The sequence below is a fragment of the Pholcus phalangioides genome, unplaced genomic scaffold, assembly GCF_987345545.1.
Source record: "Pholcus phalangioides strain wild (caught in Gottingen) unplaced genomic scaffold, Ppha-v1.0 ptg000010l_1, whole genome shotgun sequence".
In the NCBI taxonomy this organism is placed as follows: Eukaryota; Metazoa; Arthropoda; class Arachnida; order Araneae; family Pholcidae; genus Pholcus; species Pholcus phalangioides.
The window spans coordinates 31,969,483-31,984,331 of record NW_028301603.1 but is presented as its reverse complement, the minus strand read 5'-3'; the positions used below and the strand labels follow the sequence as shown (position 1 = coordinate 31,984,331).

At 35.6% G+C, this 14,849-nt stretch overlaps 1 protein-coding gene across 1 annotated transcript in view; it reads right to left on the bottom strand.

Annotated features, from left to right (window-relative positions):
• The window catches only part of LOC149081287 (uncharacterized), a 55,419-nt gene extending 43,887 nt beyond the window's left edge, over nucleotides 1–11,532 (bottom strand). Inside the window, exon 1 of the mRNA XM_089238126.1 lies at nucleotides 11,375–11,532. Coding sequence (XP_089094252.1) covers nucleotides 11,375–11,437 — 63 coding nt within the window. The 5' untranslated portion in view covers nucleotides 11,438–11,532. The remainder of the gene's footprint in view (nucleotides 1–11,374) is intronic.
• Nucleotides 11,533–14,849: the final 3,317 nt, after the last annotated feature.

The window sequence follows — 14,849 nt, the reverse complement described above, 5'->3', positions numbered from 1 at the left end:
ATTAACGTCCAGAAAATTCAGTTTTTCACAAACAATTCACCTATACTGCTGTCTCAAAAACTACGTTCTCTTTTTTTTTTCATACTAGCCTAGCCCTCTAGCGGCAAGAGTGTGATGCCATAGCACATTTGCTTGAAACTCTCAGGTGGTCACAATGAAGTGGCCACTCAGTGTAAACCTAATACAATTCATACACATCACCAGACACATTACAGACGATTGTTGTAATAGTTGAAGAATATCGTCGTATTTTATAAGCCAAAACAGAAACAAACAACGGTCGACATTGAAACCAAATGACGACGTGCGTCGAAATGAGCGTGTCATTCACCAAATTATGGCAGAGGACGCCGTGCAATCACTCATGAAGCAGATTTGTTTTTCTTATTCCACGTGCTACTGGAGAAACTACCATTTTTATTGTTTGTGTTTTCTATTATTGTCTGTTCATTAGGTTATTCGCCATTTTTAGAAGTTTTCTTTTGATGGGTGTTCGCGCGTAGATGACACATACATATACTTGGAACTGCTGAACACTAATCCAAATAAGTAACGAATGATTTTTGATCTGGGAAACCGTTCTATCACGGAGAAAGTTTTGAACTTGTATCACAAGGAGAAAAATAGACAGTCCACACACCGCTTAATGTGATCACATCGGGGGTCTCGTGGTTTCTGATAACAATAACTGAATAATAACTATATCCGAAAAATCCCCGTTTGCAAGTGCGGTCACCATACATCTCGTTTGGTCTAACGAGATGACGTGTTGTAAACGGCTATACGTAAAATGATGACAACTGCTTTTCTTTCCCACATAATTGGTTGCAAAATGATCAATCGTTTCTATTTTTTTTTTTTAAATTCTATTCTGAACAGGGCCTCTTTTTTTTTCTTCCTTGAAGCTGAAATTCTGCATTTTTGTTATTCAGCCATTGTGAGGCGTTTTAGAATGGAACTGTCTAAATGTTTATCACAAACTACGATATATTTTAAATGCACACAATACGTTTCATAGATCCCCTGAGAAAGTCTCCCCGGAAAAGAAATTCGAGCCTGGTCAACTGAAAGAAACTATGAGGAACTGGAGAGGGAAAACGCTTTTTTCTTCACACATTTACCTTCACTAAAGGAAGACCATTGCAAAAGTAGTTCCAAACGTATATGGATCACCGTGAATGCTATGGACATTAAGTAAGGAAATGTTTGTCTACAAGGGATGGGGGGGGGGGTGAGAACACTTTCTAGCCTCCTACATAGTCTTGCAGCCTGATAGCCATAACTTACAGGAAAAAACAAAATTAACCTTGATTACACCTTTTAGGTGCAGAATGCGAGAAAAATTCTTTCGACGGAAGAAAAAAATTGATAGCAATATCCGAAGTCCCGATAACTTAAACGAATTTTTTCCCCATGTTGTGGTATTGGTCCGTTCCTTGCAAAAAGTGATAACAACACCCAAATGATTGCATTTTCAGTGATTCTAATAAGTGGCGTCGACTGCATAAACAAATTCACACACACGATGGTGCAAGAAAACAACAAAAAAAAAACGGAAGAAAACTAAGCCGTGAAAAACTTTGAAGAGAGAGAGAGGTCAACGAAGATCACAGGTCAAAACGCGGTAGGTCATCCATTTTTTTTTTTTTATTATAGTCGTTCCAGAGAAGAAAGTGGATTGATGAAAGAAATAATGCCCCAGAACCGCACGCGCGGTCGGTCTTGTCATATAACCTTCATGGAAATATAATCTGCTCGTTTTGGATGGGGATCCGTTTGGGAAAAGCCCAACTCCTAGCGCGGCCTATCGCAAGAAAAGAGGAGCCGGGTCTATATTCGCAACATGAAACTTTCACGTCTTCAAAGCTGTGATAAAATGCAGGAAGAAAAAGATAATTGCATAATATCATTTGTGATTGTTAAGAAACCTTTGGTCGTGAGATGAACCCAGTCGTGTTTGGGCTGAATGGGGTTTTTTTTTTTATGATAGGGAACGCGATGGCCAAAAGACCACCCCAAAATGACTAACTCCTGTTCTGTCTCCAGAGATGATATAAGCTAGTTAATGGTTGAAGACACGATCATCTAACACAGTGTGTTTCCCAATACTTTTGATGTCTCTGACCGCCCCCCTCCCGTTATAAAGGTGAAAGTACCTTTATAACGGGATGGTGTCGCCGCAGCGAAAACCAATTTCGACGCCACCACCCCTGCCCCCTCCCACCCCATAAAATCAAAAATGTTTTGTTTTCTGTAATGAGAATTTCATAAAAATTTGAAATGATAAATTTCCCGTTACTAAATGTGTTATTCACGCAACTGTAGTGAATGAAAATTACCCCACGGACTCCCGGATGTCCGCGGACCACAGGTTGAAAAACACCGATCCAACACATCTAAGAAATGAACATCATAAATTTATGATTTTCTGTAATTAATACGTTGGAGTCTCGCAAAATCCCATTTCAGCGGGATTTTCACTGGTCTGTGCAATGGGATCAGTCTTGCGAACACAGACAACTACTACTACTTTTAACCGAACATGCGCCTCGTACACATTCCTCTACGGAATTTCTAACGAATCGGCACATGCCAGAGAGCGAGTATGTGTGCTGTGAGTGTATGATTGGCCCTAACGTATTTATGTTGTCGAGTTGCAATTGTTTCTTGTTCATGCTGCCATCTGCACAGATAACTGCGAGCGATTTGTTGCGAGCGAGTGGCCTAAAAGGCTGTAAATAGGTACTATATCAGGATGTGATGGAACTGGCCCGAAAATACATAGAATAGAATGAAATATTGTGTTACAAAGGAATGTGAGCAGAAAATAAATATGACCAATGAGCCAAATACATGTCCCAGGATCAGTTGGACGACAAAAACAGTAATTTCGCCATTGAAAAAAAACATATATGTATATATATCAGGGCCGTAACTGGGGGGGGGGGGCAACTGCCCCGGCGGAAAAACTTAGGGGCGGCAATTTTATGTAGGAGCAAAGAACGCCGTTATAAAATTATCGAATTTTAAAGTTGTGGGGGCGGCTGAGTCATGTTTACTATGGGCGGCAAAAATCTCTGATAAATATTCATGTTCATATAGGAATTTTATTTATTCATGACATATTATTTGAATAAATTTATATTATTTCGAACTGGTTTGCGTCAGTATATTCCAGTCGATGTAAGATAATATGAATGGATCATATATTCAACATTTGGGACACTGATAAAACGCATGCATATCAATGTATATTTATTAAAGCAATAATGACGTCTTAATGTAATAACCTCTGGAGCATCAAATTCCTGCTCGCGTGATGTTAATGGTGCTGCCCGAGGTATGATGTAAGCTGTAATAGTAGTAGTAGTAATCTTTTTTGTTTTGTCATTTTAATTGTAACGCAAAGTAAATTGTTTTGTAAAGTGAATTGTTAACCTCGGGAGCCAATGGTGCTCCCGGGGATAGAATGTATATATATATACAAATACAACGCCACAACAGGCAAAATGCCCAACGAAGTGGCTGAAAAAAAGATGCCCATAAGAAAATATGGGTGTCATATATTTCAAAAATATAGCAACCCAATTAAAAATGCAATTAACAAAAATTGTAAACAATATATGATAAAATACTATACAATGCCCATAAAGAATACTTATGGTTGTCTTATTCTATATTTTAACATATGTAATTTATTTTCTCCCTCGGGTCGGGGTAAGTAACTCATATATTCACTTTCACGATTTGAAATGCAATGCTAAAAAAAAAAGTATTATATTTATAATATAGACAAATAATGGGAAAAACGATATACAATGACTAAAAAAAAATTGATGCTTTATTGGAAAATTGGAATATTAATTTATCTGTTATGTTATGAATCAAAATTGGAAAAAAAATGGAGTTCCTCTTTCCCGCAACAAACCTTCCAATTTTCGAACCGTGTATTTCTGTGTTGGGAACAATATTTCCCAATCAAACATTACAAATAATCACTGTTAAGTATCGTTCGCATTTATCAAACGTGCAGTCATTATTGCATTATTTTCCCTACCCCTACTAAAACGGTCGTGAACCTCAGCCAACACTTCCTTCTAGATGCTTCTATATAAAATATAGAAAGTAATTATATCAGCGGATACGTTGCTCTCCCCATACACACGCATGCACGTGGCCAGGCAAGAAAGAAATAAAAAGTAAGTTACTCAGTGGGCGGGCCTCGGTTGTCGAGTCGAGAATTGGTGATTCGGGCCAACAGCGGGCTCGATGACAGAGAAAGAGAGAGAGAGAGAATGGGGCAATATAACAAGACCTTTCTTGTGGCCTCCTCTTCTTCTTCAATTCTTTCTTGGCTAAGAAAGACGAGAAGATGAGAAAGAATCAAGAAGGAAAGCAACGGAGAGAGGAAAATGAGCTAAGAATTGATGTTGGTCTCATCACTGACACCATGACTGCACTCTAGTCGTCTAGCAGTCGTGGTGGGATATTAATAAAAGCATTCTCTTTTTTCGCTCTCACTTCCTCGTATTATTGAGAAAAGAAAAATCACTGAATATATTACAAAAGAAGAGAGAAAAATGGGGTGTTTGCATGTTTCAAAGGAAAAGAGAATATTTACTAGTTACGGGAAAGGTTTACACCCATGTCAAATGAGAATCTGCCATTCATACCATTCACCATATCTGATTGGAATGAAATCTGACGCAACGGTTTACGAAACAACAGTCTCTGGAACATACTGTTTTTTTTTTAGTTCAATTTGACCGTTTGATTCACCATGTCTTTACTCATTCTGTTTATGAATTTTGTGTCAAAAAGATTTCACTCACTGAAAACTCCGACTTTCTGCATAAAACCAAATAAGAAGAGGTCGTGACATCGAAACAAACCTTGCAATTTCTAACTCTCAAATTTATTTAATTTTTCATTCATATTTTAATGGAAATTTGCCTGAGTATTCTTTTAAAGGAATTTTCAAAGGGTTTAATTGCTAGAAAAACAAAATTAGATTATAACTATGTAGGAAATTTTTGAAAAAGAACTCTAGAGATCAGTCACCAGCAACGGAATAGTTATTTTTTCAACTAAAATATTGGTTTAGTTGTAATACAAGCAAGTTGGCAACGCTGCGGGTAACGGTGACAGAAAGATACAATCACAACTAAAGAGAGGAATTGTAATTTAACATCAGCGTACAGAATTATTTCGGAGCATTGAGAAACGAAGAGAGATTTAGAAAATTGAGAGATTAGGAAATGTTCAGCTTGTGGCACATCGAATCTACATCTCCAAAAATTTTCAGAGTTTGTACACAAAACGCACATTACCGCCCTCACCAGACGCGGGGACTGGTGCGAAAACAATCTCGGAGGGAGGGAGGGGGGGGGCTTTATGAGACGAATAATTTTCATTAGTTCATAATATTATTCATAATATTCATAAAATTGTCGTGGTACTAGCCCAGTCACCTTGTTTTACAATAGAGAATATTTTTTTCAGTAATAGAGTGTTATTAATTTCAAAAATTTCCATTATTGCAGATTCCGGTCCCGGTGCACACCCTCTAAGAACAAAGAAGCTCATGTTCGCGGCACCCTTGGAAGTTTTAAAACATCTTGCGGCACCCCTGTCTGATTAAGAGGAACAGACAAACATCCTTAACACAATTTTCAGAAATCACGGCTTTTTATTCCCACTTTCGATAAAATTTTATTCCCAAGATATCCCTCGACACACCCTTCGGGAATCACTACTCTAAGGCAGTGCCAAACTTTTATGTTCATGTCACCCTTAGAAATGACACTAGAATTTTATGTATTTCGCGACACCTCCGCTCACGAGACCGATGAACATTCTCAGGCGCCCTAGGGCACAGTACACCATTTGGGATTCACTGCTCTGGGAGGGGGGGGGGGGAGGGGCGCCAGTAGTTTTTATATATAGTACTCATCCACGAACCCTCTTGGCCAAACACCAAAAGTACCAAGGGCCTCCATCTCCTGAGCTGTTCCATAGTTACTTTCACTGAATTTAATTATGATTTGTGTTTATTATAAAACATGTCCATCGGAGCCCTTAGGAATCTCTTGTCAGAGCCGCAACTAGAGGGGGCAGTAGCAACTGCCCCGGATGACAAAATTTAGGGGTGGCAGTTTTAAGGTGTGAACAGAGAACGCCGTTATAGAATTATCGATTTTTAAAGTTGCGGGGGGGGGGGGGAAAGGAACGGCAATGCTTTCCAAGGGCGGTTGAATCATGTTTGCCACGGGTGGCAAAAATCCTAGCTATGGCCCTGCCTCTTGCAGTGGTCTGCGAACCATCTCTAGAGCCACTTTTTAGTGATTTTAGATTATCCTTCGGATTATCACACGGAGCGGATGCGGGTCCGGAAGAAGTTTTAACAATTGGAATATACTGCGCCTTTCAGACGAGCCGAAAAATCTCCGCACCTAGGAAATGTTCATGCGGGTCCGGACGTCGTCCGCATGTGTCAAAAACTAAGTGCGGGCTCCGCATCCGCACATAGAAGTTTTGGCAATAGGTTTATTCGGAGCTATTCACGCGATGCGGATGCGGAGCGAATTCGTCCGCATCTTTGGCTACTTTTAGAAGGTGATTTTTCACGGAATTTTTTTAATTATTTGCCATATATACCCTTAAAAATACCATATGATGGTCCCTGCTCATTAATATAATGTACCTACATACGTCTATCCCTCCGTTTCCGTCTGAGATTGAGATATAGCAACTTTAACTGCCTTTTGTCCATATTTCACAATTTTATACAATAAAACCTGCCAACAACGGCCACTGACGGGACCCAAAATTATAAGCCGTTCTGTTCATTACGAATATTTAATTGACTACATACTTTACTTTATAATACATACTTTAATAATTTTTAAATTAAATTTAAAATTTTTAATTTTTAAAATTATTTTAAAAAATATAAATATCTGAAATAATATTTTAAATATTTATTATTTTTTAAAATTTTTAATCTTTTAACTTTTTTAAACTTTAAAAAAAAATACTTTTATTAAACAACGTTATCCACGTACGGTGTTCACTCAGGACGGATTAAGACGTTTGAAGACCCTAGCACTAGAATAGTTTTGGTGGTTCCCCCGATACCTACAAGTATATTTTACTCGATATTCAGTCTATAAACTTAAAAAAATTAAATTTTATATTTCAGAAGTGAGATTAATCTAAGGATGGGATTTCACTCTAAAAGGTTTATGAAAGTTATTTTATAAAACTTGAAAAAAGCAACTAATAAATTGCAAATGCCATCGATAAATTTATTAGTTGCTTTTTTAAAAGAATTATTATAAAATTTTTATAGTGTAATCCGGACTTAAGGCCGGGATTATAGTATAAAATTTTGTAAAAGATCTTTTATAAAAGTTGAAAAATTCAACCAATAGGCGCATCGGTTGCATTCAACCAAATGCAACCGGTGATCTTAATGGTTGAATTTTTCACGTTTTATCAAAGTGCTTTTACAAAACTTTTATAGTGTAATCCCGGCTTAAGGCCGATATTACACTGTAAAAGTTTGATAAAATTCATTTTATAAAACTTGAAAAATCGTGCCAATAAAGCTCACAGGTTACATTCGAGCAAATGCAACCAATACGCTTATTGGTTGGATTTTTCAAGTTTTATAAGTTTTCAAGTTTTTTTTTTTTTTTTTTTTTGGAACATCGAATGTTTTGGATGTTTTTGGATTGGATTTTTCGAACATTGGATGTGTTTTTGGAATTTTCTTTCATATTTTTCCGAAAACACAGATTTTTTTTCAAAATTTTTTGAAAATATTTTAAGATATTTTCTCCCATCGACTACTTGTGAGGATTGAAATGAAGGCATCTTTATACCCATATTCTATGGGGCTCAAGATTAAACCACCAAAGAATGCCTCTAGGCTGCCTATGAGCACTGAATGAGGGATGAAGGAGAAAAATAATTACAAAAATTGCGAAAAAATAGTTTTTATGCGTGAATTTCAACCCAAAGATGCAAGCGAAACACCCGCATCTTCATCGCTCGTGTGAAAGGATATGTGGACCCACGTCAGCATCCGCTCCGTGTGAAAGGGGCCTTAGATGAAAAGCCCCTGTTTAACTTGGGAAATTGAGATGCAAATGAAGTTATTTTGAAATCTTGTGAAGTGTTACCATTTTTGCTTTTTACAGGTGGGCAAAACAGACATTTGGCTTCCCATTTAATAGCATGTTAAAAAACAAAAGTATGAAAGAAAGACAGCGAGATATAAACTAAATTTATGCTTTCACAATAAAGCGATGGAGATAAAAGTGTCTGAGTACAAAAAATAATTTCGTTCATCAATAGAGAAATACATTTACTAACAAAATAATTTTAGAGCATTTAAAGATAGCAGTATCTACGTACAGAACAATTTTACAGCGCCGGAAAATAACAGCATCTAAATATAAAATAATTTTAGAGCACTTAAAAACAAATATGTATAGTAACCGAATAATTTTAGAGCACTTAAAAACAAATATGTATAGTAATCGAATAATTTTAGAGCACTTAAAAACAAATATGTATAGTAACCGAATAATTTTAGAGCACCTAAAGACAAGTACGTATGGTAACAGAATGACTTTACATCACCTAAAGGTAAAGGTATCTACGAACAGAATAATTTCAATGCACCTAAAGGTAACGGTGTCTAAGTACAGAATAATTTCAGTGTACCCAAAGGTAACGGTATCTACGAACAGAATAATTTCAATGCACCTAAAAAGGTAACGGTATATACGTACAAAATAATTTCAATACACCAAGAGAAAAATATTTCAACTTGCAGCAGAATAGTTCCAAAGTAATAGAGATGAAGATAACTCAGTGCAAAATAAGTTCAGCTGCACCAAAAGAGAAGTACATTTACTTACAGAATTATTTTAGAGCAACTAGAGTAAAAAATACATGTACTAGATTTAGAGCCCTTTTTTGTCTCAAGAGTTTGAGATGCTAATAAAGTGATTTTAAAATCCTGTAAAGTATTACGGAAGTCAACCGAAGATCATATTCTACCAGTGACCATTTTTGCTCTTTACACGTGGGCAAAACAAAATTTTGGCTCACTATTTGAGGGAGAGACAGCGAGAAATACTAAATTTATGGATTCAAAATAAAACAACGGAGATAAAGATATCTCAGTGCAAAATAATTTCAACCACCAAAAGAGAAATACAATTAACTTTACTAACAGAATAACTTTAGAGCACCGAAAGCGAAACACATATAGCTACAGAATAATTTTAAATCACCCAAAGATAACGACACATCTACGTACAAAATACTTTCGCACACCCAGACAGAAAAATATTTCATCTTGCATAATAGTTCCAAAGTGATAGAGACGAGAGAGAAGATATCTCAGTGCAACCATTTAGCATGTTAAAAAAAATAGATTGAGAGAGAGATTCAATGAAATATAAACTGAAAATTTTAACATTCAAAATAAAGCAATGGAGATAAATATATCTCAGTACAAAATAATTTCAGTCACCAAAAGAGAAATACAAATGCAAATAAAGTAATTTTAGAGCACCTAAAAATAACGGTATCTACTTACAGAATAATTTTAGAGCTTTTACAGATATGTATATTTTAGTGTAGAATAATTTTTTATAACACTTAAAGAGTAATACGTACAATAACAGAGTAATTTTAGAGCCCGTAAAGAGAAATACGTTTTTTTATAGAGTAAGTTTAGAGCACCTATGAGAAATACCTATCATAACAGAAACGTTTTAGAGCACCTAAAAGAAATACATATAGTAACAAAATAATTTTAGAGCATCTAAAGGTAAGGCTATCTACGTGCAGAATAATTTTAGCGCACCTAATAAAAATACGTATAATAACAGAATGATTTTAGAACATCTAAAGAAAAATACATATAGGTAACAGAATGATATTAGGAGCACTTAAGGAAAAATGCATATAGTAACAGATCAATTTTAGAGCATCTAAAGGAAAATACGTATAGTAACAGATCAATTTTAGAGCGTCTAAAGGAAAATACGTATAATAACAGAATAATTTAGAGCAATGTTTCTCAACATTTTTCAACCCATGAGCAGAATAATATTTTCTGCTCGTGGCCCCCAGTCTTAGTCAGGGCCCACTACCCTCATCCCAGATCGGGACCCTTTCTATTTATCAAATTGAATTTAATCAAAACTAAATTTATAATGAACAAATATTTTATAAATAAGATCGAGCTCTGGAACCCTGGGCCAGGCAATGATCTAGAAGTGGTGATAATCACTCCAAAGAGCCAAATTAAATGTGAAAAATAGGTCTGTCACAGACCACCTGAGTGAAATATGAGACGTGACCCTCCCCCACACATCACTCTGGGTCCACGCCTACTATGGGCTGGAATTCGGTGAGCTTCCTTCTTGTGGGGGTTTTTATGCAGGGCCATTTCAACACCATGGGCGCACGCATCCTCGGGCAAACTGAAGTTCTTGAGGCCCCATACTTAGCTGGAAGTAGCAGCTCACATATATTCAAAAATCATAGTATCGGATCTCATCATGTAGCCACCTTACGAATATAAGGTCTCAGGTCCTGCCTACATGGGTCCCGAGGATAAAAGAACTCTTCAGAACTCTCCATGGCTCCTTGTACCACTTTCCGTGTCTCCCGTTTCATATGATTTTCGCCCGTGGCCCCCAGAATATCCCAAGACCACATGGAGGCCATATGGCCCCCAAGTTGAGAACCACTGATTTAGAGCACCTAAAGAAAAGTAGGAAGCGTAACAGATCAATTTTAGAGCACCTAAAGAAAAGTACGAAGCGTAACAGATCACTTTTAGAGCACCTAAAGAAAAGTACGAAGCGTAACAGATCAATTTTAGAGCACCTAAAGAAAAGTACGAAGCGTAACAGATCAATTTTAGAGCACCCAGAGAAAAGTACGAAGCGTAACAGATCAATTTTAGAGCACCCAAAGAAAAGTACGAAGCGTAACAGATCAATTTTAGAGCACCTAAAGAAAAATACGCATAGTAATAGAATAATTTTAGAGCACCTAAAGAGAAATACGCATGGTAACGGAATAATTTTAGAGCACCTAAAGAGAAATACGCATGGTAACGGAATAATTTTAGAGCACCTAAAGAGAAATACGCATAGTAAGAGAATGATTTTAGAGCACCTAAAGAAAAATACGCATAGTAACAGAATGATTTTGGAGCACCTAAAGAGATATACCTATGGTAACAGAATAATTTAGTGAACCTAAAGATACCTCAAACAAAAAACTAATAGTAAAGATAACTAATATCGAAGAGATGAAGAAAAAGCACGTGGTCACTCACCATGGCTGCTGTTTTATTTGTTTTTTTCTCTTTCACAACACACACACGCACACATAAACACATAGAGAGAGAGAGAGACAGAGAGAGATTCTACAAGAACCAACCTCCACTCAACACAGATTTGACCAAATATAAAACAAGAAGAGTTTTTTCTTCTCGGAGAGCAGACGAGAAAGAAGGAAACAAATAAAGAAGGAAAAAGAAGAAGAAAAAAAACCAACAAAATTAAATATAAAAAAAGAATATATATATATATATATATATATATAAAAATAAAAAACCGAAGAAACTTTCACCTCTCTTCTCCACAAGACCACTGTCGTGGAGTGTAGCGCCCTCTAGCGAGAAGTGCCTACTTCAGAAGCTGGAACAAGAGCGAACGGATGTTGGAATGGAGTGGCCTGTCTATATTGGTTGGGTATAAGAAAGGAGCCCACACCCAAAAATGAGCCCAAGGTCTCTTTTTTTTTCACTTTTTTTTTATTACAGTTGTGAACTTGTTTTCTTTTCCCACAATTTATTACTAATTTTTATTTTCTTGGTATATCAAATAAAATGAATTTCTAGGAGCCCATTATATTATTCATTTGTGTTTTTAGTTTTTGGATGATTCGCGTGAAGGATGGAGAGATTTTTGAGATTGATCTCCGTTGTGAAAATAATGATGTTTACTCAGCGAACTTGACAGTTTTGGGTCGCCGTGCTGATCCGTGCTCTGATACATGTTGGAACACATTGATAAAAAAAATTAATTTTTTTGTTTTCACTTAAAGAGAACAATTCGTAATAGACCATCAAGATTTTGCCTACGTGAGCAAGTTGTCCCTGCAGCAGCATTGATACAGCTTCTTGAACATGGGGTGAAATCTTGATTAAAAACTAGGGCTGGTTCGATTAATCGATCAATTGTTAAAGGCAGTTAAAAATTTCATTCGAGTCGATCGACTAGATCAATCCGATTAAAATTCAACTAAAATTTTCGTTAAAAGTATGTGAATTAACTTTATTCACTTGACGAAACCAATCAGATGTGTTAAATGATGTTCCTCTTCCTAACATTTTTATGAACATCTTGAGAATCAATAAGTTCATCAAAATTTTTAAGGATTGGGAAATACGAGTCCATTTATCGAAAACTGGGGAGGACTTGAATTCCATTGAATTTAATTGGCGTTTTAAAAGAAAGGCTCAAAATATATTGTCTCCACTGTGAACATCGGCATTCGTGAAACACGCCCCCCCCCCCCAGTACCATTTAAGAGGGAAACCCCCTCTTAGATATTTCCTACAGTTTCTAAAGAAAACAACAAGCAACAGTATGAAGATCGAAAGTAGTTTCGGAATCAGTAACTAACCTAAAATAATCGATTTTCTAATTCGATTCTTCGATTCTTCGATTCTTCTAAAAGAAAGATCCGAGTTAAGAAATTCCAGGATATGACAAAATATGTTCAGCATATTAAATTTCTTCATGCGGCTGGCCAGAATTTCTTAATTTATTGCTATATTTCCTCACATCTAGAAAATAGGTGATTGGAATGAATGCAATATATTTTTTATATAAGCAATTAAAATACTATACAGGTATAGTCACCAATATTGCGTTCATTATGAATGGTTAGAGTTCAAAAATGTTTTTATTAAATTTCTATCAATCAGTCGGTCAATCGATTAAAACTTTCTGATAAATCAGTTGGAAATTTCAATCGATTCCCAGACCAAGTAAAAACTGAAATTGCCATTAGTCTGCAACTTCTGAAACTAAAAGGTAGAGACCAACGCACTAAAGCATCTATAGAAGTCATCTTCTGATGTATTGGTCTCTATTTTTGATTCTATAAGTAGCAGCTGGATACAAAATGAAGCTTCCATCATGAATTCGGCCATGACAATCCTATCGAGAGATTGTGGTATCATGTGTGAAAAAAAAAAAAGCTATCTAAATCAAAACAGAAGCCATCTATTATCGCTTTACAAAAGTGACAATGGGATTCATAGGTGAAATCCAATTCAGATCTGGGCCGAAGATTATCTATTCAATGTCTTGATGCTTTAAAATTCATGGTCAAACCCAGGGCCATCCTTACCAGACAATTGTCATTCAAAATACTGTACCCAGGAATGCCGAGAAATATCTATACAAAAAACTTTATACTAACAATTAAATGTAAATTAATACCAAAATAAATGAAAATTCAGCCCTGAAGGCAATTTCAAACATGTAACGAAAGAGACGATTCCCGAAACTAATGAAAAATTTAAATTGATGAAATAAAAATTAAAAAGAAATAATTCCACCATCAATGAAAATTCAGAATTAATGAAATAAATAATTCCGGAATCGATGAAAGAAACAATTTTCAATGAGAGAAATAGTTTTAGAATCAATTAAAGATATAATTCTAGAATCGATTAAAGATATAATTCTAGAATCGATGGAAGATATAATTCTAGAATCGATGGAAGACGTAATTCTAGAATCGATGAAAGATATAATTCTAGAATCGATGGAAGACGTAATTCTTGAATCGATGAAAGATACAATTCTAGAACCGATGAAAGATATAATTCTAGAACCGATGAAAGATATAATTCTAGAACCGATGAAAGGTATAATTCTAGAATCGATGGAAGACGTAATTCTAGAATCGATGAAAGATATAACTCTTGAATCGATGACAGACATAATTCTAGAATCGATGAAAGATATAATTCTAGAACCGATGAAAGATATAATTCTAGAACCGATGAAAGGTATAATTCTAGAATCGATGGAAGACGTAATTCTAGAATCGATGAAAGATATAACTCTAGAATCGATGACAGACATAATTCTAGAACCGATGAAAGATATAATTCTAGAACCGATGAAAGATATAATTCTAGAACCGATGAAAGGTATAATTCTAGAATCGATGGAAGACGTAATTCTAGAATCGATGAAAGATATAACTCTTGAATCGATGACAGACATAATTCTAGAATCGATGAAAGATATAATTCTAGAATCGATGAAAGATATAATTCCATGAGTGATGAAAATTAATTGAATGATAACACACCGCAATATATTGATGAAAACTTTAAATTAACGGTATAAAAAAATTCCAGAATTGATGAAAATTCAGAATTAATACAAGAAATAGTTTAAGAGAATTGGTGAAGGCCTACAATAATTTACCGTGAGTGTTACGAAACATAATTTTTTGACCCTAAATTATTAAATTTAATTTTACAATTCATCTCAAATTTAAAATTAATATTTATTATAAATTTTACGGTAGAGTAAAGAGAGAGAGAAAGGAAATAAATGACAGAGAGAGTCATGGTAAACTGTTGACTCTATTAAGGAAACAGATATATCCTGGATATTATGCCGAGTTGAACTGAATCGAAAAGAAAAGCCATCTGCTCTTCGCCGGGACTTGATCTCAGGCTCTCTTGCAAACCTTTTACCGCTATCAAGCATGCTGCC